This window comes from Mustela nigripes, chromosome 1 (genome assembly GCF_022355385.1).
Source record: "Mustela nigripes isolate SB6536 chromosome 1, MUSNIG.SB6536, whole genome shotgun sequence".
Classification (NCBI taxonomy): Eukaryota; Metazoa; Chordata; class Mammalia; order Carnivora; family Mustelidae; genus Mustela; species Mustela nigripes.
This window is the reverse complement of record NC_081557.1, coordinates 3,570,347-3,576,346: the sequence shown is the minus strand read 5'-3', so window position 1 is coordinate 3,576,346 and position 6,000 is coordinate 3,570,347. Positions and strand designations below refer to the sequence as shown.

Below are 6,000 nucleotides of genomic sequence, written 5' to 3'. Positions count from 1 at the left end.
GGACTAGATGTGAGTCTGTGTTTAAAACAAAACAAAACAAAAAAAGCATAAAAACATGTTTAAAAAACTAGAAAAAAGCCAACCAGCCATTTTTGGAGTAGAAGAGGATTTTAGGTAGCAACCGTGTTCCCGTGCTGTCCCTTAGCGTGGCTTCGTGGTAGCAACCGTGTTCCCGTGCTGTCCCTTAGCGTGGCTTCGTGGTGGTCCTAGGTCCCCCGCCCCTTGCGCTCTCGTGCATGTAGTCACTTTATAAGCCCTTTGCGTGTGTTTTATTTTATTCCGTAGGTAGGTGTGTAAACTCTTCACCTGTCCGTGGCTGATGGAACCTCAGTTAGCATAGCGTAGAGCTCGGCGAGGTCACGTGCTGGCCTGAGCAGGAGCCGGTGGCTGGGCCCGGGGCCAGCGGCGCAGCGGTCCAGCGCTGCTGAGAAGAGATCCTGCCCTAGCGACTTAATATATTCTATTTTTATAATCGTCCTATTTTTGTAGTTGCCTGTTGATGAGATGCTGGTTTTTCACCCCCACAGACCCACAAGCCTGCTCACATCCAGGTGAAACCCACAGCTCTTTTTTTTTTTTTCCTTTTCTTTCCTTCTCAATATTCTAGAACCATTCCATTTCAAAGCACTTTCGATCCAGTGGTTATAGGGAATCTCTCGTGTCTGTTGTGTGTGGAGGGGGGGGGCGCGGTTTCTTCACGGAATGGTTTGGGAATATTCGCGTCCTTGTGTGCAGACGGGGTGGTGGCGAGGAGTTAGCGGGAGAGGACGTTCTTGAAGGCAAGCTTCCGGTCAAGAAGTACATTCTTACGTTGCCAGGGTGATGTGTTCCTTTCTCTGTAGAGCAGTGGAAGTTCGGGAGTCCTTGGTGCCAACTGGTGTTTGAAGCGTAGGGGGCCTTTCAAGGTCAACCTAGAGAATGCGTAGTTTAAGGCTTAGGAAGGTTTTTAAACACTAAAATATATAATTTATAGTTAAGGCTAAAAAGAATATTTATTGCAGAGGATGTTCGTAAGGCCAGTATGATTTATAAAGTAATGCAATCTCCCTTTGATTCACACACACGCACACGCACGCATGCGTGCGCGCGTCTTTGATGTTGTAGGTTTCGTACAGTTTGTCCAAGTTAGGTCCTTTCTCATAGGAGAGAGAAAAAGATCCTGAGGAATAACCCAGAGAAGCATGGATTTGGCTAATTGGGCCTACCCTGGCGGTTCCCCAGATGGGGACTCCACTGGAGAGGCCTCGGAGTTCCACAGAAAGTGAGGGTACTTGAAAACGCGTTCAGCCCCAACATATTCTTGTCCCCTGTCCCCCTCCTTTTGAAAAAAAGTTTAGCAATCAACAGACAATTTGCACATCTTGACTACGTAGGGAGAGTCGAAGGCGGCGAGGGCGCAGGCGGCACGGGTGGGGGCGAGCAGAGGACCGACGGCGAAACCGCGCGGCGGCCAGGCAGCGGCTCGGTCTCCCGCTTCGATTCGCTGCTACCGATGACTTCCCAGCACAGTTTGGAAACCCATCCACATCGCTTCTCTGTATCTCTTTCACATTGTTTTGCTGCTATTGGAAGATCAGTTTTTGTTTCTGTTTTACAATGTCATATACTGCCATTTTCTAGTTTTAATTTTCTCATAGAAAAATGTATTAAGGATGCTTTTTTTTTGTAGATTTTTTTTTTTATGTGATCAATTTTGACTTAATGTGATTACTGCTCTATTCCAAAAAGGTTCCTGTTTCACGATACCTCATGCTTCTCTTAGCCATGTGTAGACCCGGCGGTCCGGCTCCGGCAGGCAGACACGGACCGGGATCCCGAAATGGGCCTGGCAGGGGTGGGCTCGGGGCCGCGACTGCCTCCTCCCTGTGCCTGTAATGCTGGGCTGTCCCCCACCCCCAGCCTGGGACGGGCCACCTCCCGAGTCTCTACAGCCGTATTGTTCTCCCCGTGAAGCTATGGAAGTCGCACTATTATATTATTATGGTAACAGGTGCCGTCATGTGCCACCGCGGGGTTGTGCGGCGCGACTCGGTCACTCGGGACGAGCGGACTCGCTTCTGGACTTGGTGAACGTTCCGGGTGTCGCGTCTGTTAAGTACCAGTGTTCTGTGTGTTCTCTGCATTACGGCAAGATGCTGATTTAAAAACTTAAAAGACTCCAGATCTCAGTGAAGCCGGCTGACCGTGCTGCGTGCCGAGTCGCCTAGCACGCTGCCGAACCAAAAGGATTTGCACCCCGGGGTGGCCCCTGTCCCCGCTGGGTCAGCCTTGGGTGCTCCCTGGCCATTGGCAGGCCCCAGCCCCGCCCCACCCCGCCCCTGCAGGAACACTGCCTCTGCTTACCTCAACCGTTCTGGTGCGGCATCTCTGTGTCTGAACCAAACGGGGTCCTTGAGGGATGGTCTGTCCTCGTGGTGGGGGGGAGGGGTTGAACGTTATGTGCGCTCAAAGGCCAAAGGCCGGGGGCAGGTCTGGGGAGCACAGCGGAGTCTGTCCTGTGACCAGCTAGTCTGTGAGGGTCTCTGGTGGGCGGGCACTTTTGGTCTGGGGGGTGCTCGGCTTGCACACTGTGGCACAGACATGTAACCGGCACGTTTCCAGCAGAAAACAAAAGACAAACGTGAAAAGTCTAGAAATAAAATTGGTTAAAACCCCAGTGCGGGGCCTGCCTGTTTCCTGGGGCCAGTGGGGAGCTAGGGGCACGGGGCTGAGAAACAGGGTCCGAGCTGCCGGGTCCTGGGCTGGGGGGATGGCAGGCAGGCGGGTGTTCCCGCCCAGGCACTGCCAATGTTTGGGGCCAAATCCTTCTGGGTGTCCGGGAGCTGTCCTGTGTACTGTGGGGTGTTTGGCCGCACCCCTGGCTCCCACCCACCAGACGGAAGGACAGTCTCTGGTTGTCACAGCCCAAAATGACTCCTGACATGGCCAGATGTCCCCTGGTGATGCGGAGGGAGTCCTTGATGCTTTTGGTGGGGAGGACATGGGGAGGGGGCGCTGGAAAGAGGTCAGGACACCTCTACAAGGCGGCTCTCACCACCTGAGGAGAGTTCTGACCCCAGTGGCGAGGCCCTGCCTGCTGTCAGGACCAGCTCCAACCCACGTCTCCCCAGCAGCACACCCCCCACCCCACCCCCAGGATATTTGCAGATGGGAAAATAAACAAGCCAACTTTCGCTAACCTTCCTCTGGCGTAAACTTGCTGTTTGTTCTTGGTGAATCATGGTCCAGGTCCCAAGGCACTCCCACCCAGCTCGGGGACGACAGCAAAGTGCATGTTTGGGCTTCAGTCCGGTGGCCTTTCACACGGACCCGTGACCTAGGAGTCCTCGTGGACACCTGTGACACCTGCCTTGGCTTCAGATGCACTTGGTCGGCCTCATTTCCAGCCTGAGGTGGGGAGCGGACAGGAAAGGCAACAGCAGGCCTCACAGCCGGCTCCGTGGGACCTGGGCCTCCTCCTGGAGTCTGGGGTCCCCAAAGTGTCCCCACCCCCCTACCCCTGGGGCTGCTGGGTGGTGAGTGCTCAGGACGGAAGCCAGGTCATGTGCCAAGGATATCATTCCTTGGTAGGTCAGCTTGCTGTGGCTTTTATGAGGCTCCTGCTGTATACCAGCCCTGCCCCACGGGTGACCCTCCTCCCAGCAGGAAGCCTCCACAGGGATGTCTGGGAGCAGGGGCTGTGGTGGCACTGGGACTGCCACCTCCCCTACGGCAGCCCCACGTCCGGCAGGTGCATGCTTGGAGCTCCGAAAGGGCCTCTGACACAGCAGACCGAGGGGCCGTCAGAGCCGGCCAGGGGTATCCTGAGGAGTGGTTTTGGGGGAGCAGAGGTAACAATCTCACTACATCAGGTTCAAGCAGAAATGAGGGCAACCAAGTGGGGGAGCCCGGCCTGCAGAGCTGGTCCGTGGGCTCAGTGGAAGGGCAGTGGGGTGCAGACGGGGGAGCCGGAGCCCTTGCAGGGCAGAGGGCGGCGGGGAGAAGGGCTCTGGAGGTTCCCCATGCCCCGCCCTGGGTCTTGGAAGACCCTCAGAAAGGACTCTGTAGGCCTTACCTGGCAAACCACCCACCGTGTCCCCTGGTGGGAGGTCTGGCTGCCCCTCGAATCTGTGTGGGATAACAGATGGCCTGTGAGGGACTTCTGAGACAAGTCGCCCCCTGCTGCCCCTCTCCCAAGCCCAAAGGCCTATCCTCGCCGGGCCCCACCTCCCAACCACCCGAGGGGCCTCTCGCTCCTTCCAGCTCCATCCAAGGTCCTGAGACCTGAGCCAGCTCTCCCCTTCACCCCTGTCTAGCCCCCAGCCATCATCCCCCCCACCTCTCCCCACTCACTCCAGTGCCCCCAGTGTCCGCCCACAGGACTCCAGGCACTCCCAACTATTTCCTGCCCCCCCTGCCTCAACTATTAATCCCTCCCCTGAGGGGACGCTCCCTGCAGGTGCTCCCACCCCTGGCTCTGGAACCATGATCCCTGGGTGTCCCCCACTCCTTGAGGGCAGGTGCTCACTCACTGTTCTTTCTCCGTGGCCCCATTCCCAGCCAACGGAGAGAGCAGTAGGCCAGGGCCCCGGGGGCAGGCCCAGCTTTGTAAGCTGCAGGGTGGCAAACACCGCCTGACCCGGGGGCGGCGGGCAGACCCCTTCATCATGAGGACTCAGCACTGAGCTGGAAGGCGAGTCAGGTCTGCAGAGGTGGGCACTGCCAGGCTCCTAGGGGCCAAGGCCCCAGCCCCAGCATCAGGCTCCCAGAACTCATCTGAGCCCAGGGCCTTAGGGGCCTCCTGGAAGCCTCACTGCCCGCACATCTTGGCTCTGCAGTTTGCCGGGGAGAACGGTCCCACCACGGGCCACTCCCAGCGGTGGCCACGGCAGCACTGGCTCCAGAGGGCACACCTGTGCCCGGGGGTGCTGGGGGCCCGCATGCCGCCAGGCCTCCGCAGCACACAGGGCTCTGTCATCCCAGGAATGCTTTTGATCAGGAGTTTACGCAGCGAGGCTTCTAATCCGTTTCCCACAGCCCCCTGGCCCGCCTGGGGCCCCCAGCCCTGAGCCACACTGAGGCCCAGGGCAGACAATAGCCTGCGGACGGTGGGCGGGCAGCTCTGGCCTGGGCCTTGGGGCCCACATCCGGGGCATCATCACCGCCACGCAGGGTGGGGGAGAAGAATGCGGAGCCCTCCTGAGGGGGTCTCAGTGGGCCTTGAGTCTCAGAGGAGCTGGGGGCCATGAACCCTTTCCATTTTCAGCTACGTCTAGTGGAGACGGGCCAATGTCTCCATACACAGCCTCCCTGCGAGCTGCGCATGCCAGTCCCAGGCCCGGCCCCCCGCCTCCCAGAGCGTGGCCAGCCCAGCGCTCCCTGCCCTCCTCCCCAGGAGAGTCCCAGCTCGCACTCACCAAGCACAAACGGCGGACATGGCCTTGTGCTCAGGGCCCCCCCCCAGTGTCTCCCTAAATCCTGAAACCACCTAGTAAGTGGCCCTAAGTTCTCGCGGGCCAAGGGCAGCCAACTCTACAGTAAGGGGCCGAGTGAGGGGCCACGACTGGGCTGGCCGCAAGGTCTCCGCCCCACTCAGCCGCACCCTGGGGCGAGAGAGACTGCGGAAGAACAGAGGAGCGCAGCTGAGGGCCAGCCCCGCAGTAGGGTGGAGGGTACCTCCTCCAGGAAGCCCTCCCTGCCCACCTTCCCCTTCCCTCATTCTGAACACCCCCCTTACATGCTCCCCAAGTGCCTTCAAATCCTTTTCTGACCCCCGGGGTGGAGAAAAAGCGTGTGAATATGAAATGAAAAGTAAACCATCGCCCTCTGCTAGGACAGTTCGGTTTATACACAGATACTGCCCTTGGTCCCGATGACTCACATTCCAGAACTCGATGACACAGCTCCAGGTGAAACGTTTTCTCTCCTCTAAGTCCTCGGTCAACATTCTTTCCCCACAGCCGCTCAGGGTGGCTGCTACAGGCTCAGCTGCGTCCCCCAAATTCCGACGTTGAATTCCTG

General features: G+C 58.1%; 1 protein-coding gene across 3 annotated transcripts in view; it reads right to left on the bottom strand.

The window, feature by feature from the left end:
* Window positions 1-6,000, bottom strand: part of LTO1 (LTO1 maturation factor of ABCE1) — a 112,387-nt gene that overhangs the window by 96,873 nt on the left and 9,514 nt on the right. Inside the window, exons 4-5 of one of the 3 annotated variants that reach the window (XM_059399227.1) lie at window positions 4,055-4,107; window positions 15-3,387 (exon numbers count right to left, since the gene is read on the bottom strand). The exons of the other annotated variants lie outside the window; for them this stretch is intronic. Coding sequence (XP_059255210.1) covers window positions 3,377-3,387; window positions 4,055-4,107 — 64 coding nt within the window. The 3' untranslated portion in view covers window positions 15-3,376. Of the gene's footprint in view, window positions 1-14; window positions 3,388-4,054; window positions 4,108-6,000 lie in introns of those variants that run through there. 3 annotated transcript variants of the gene reach the window in all.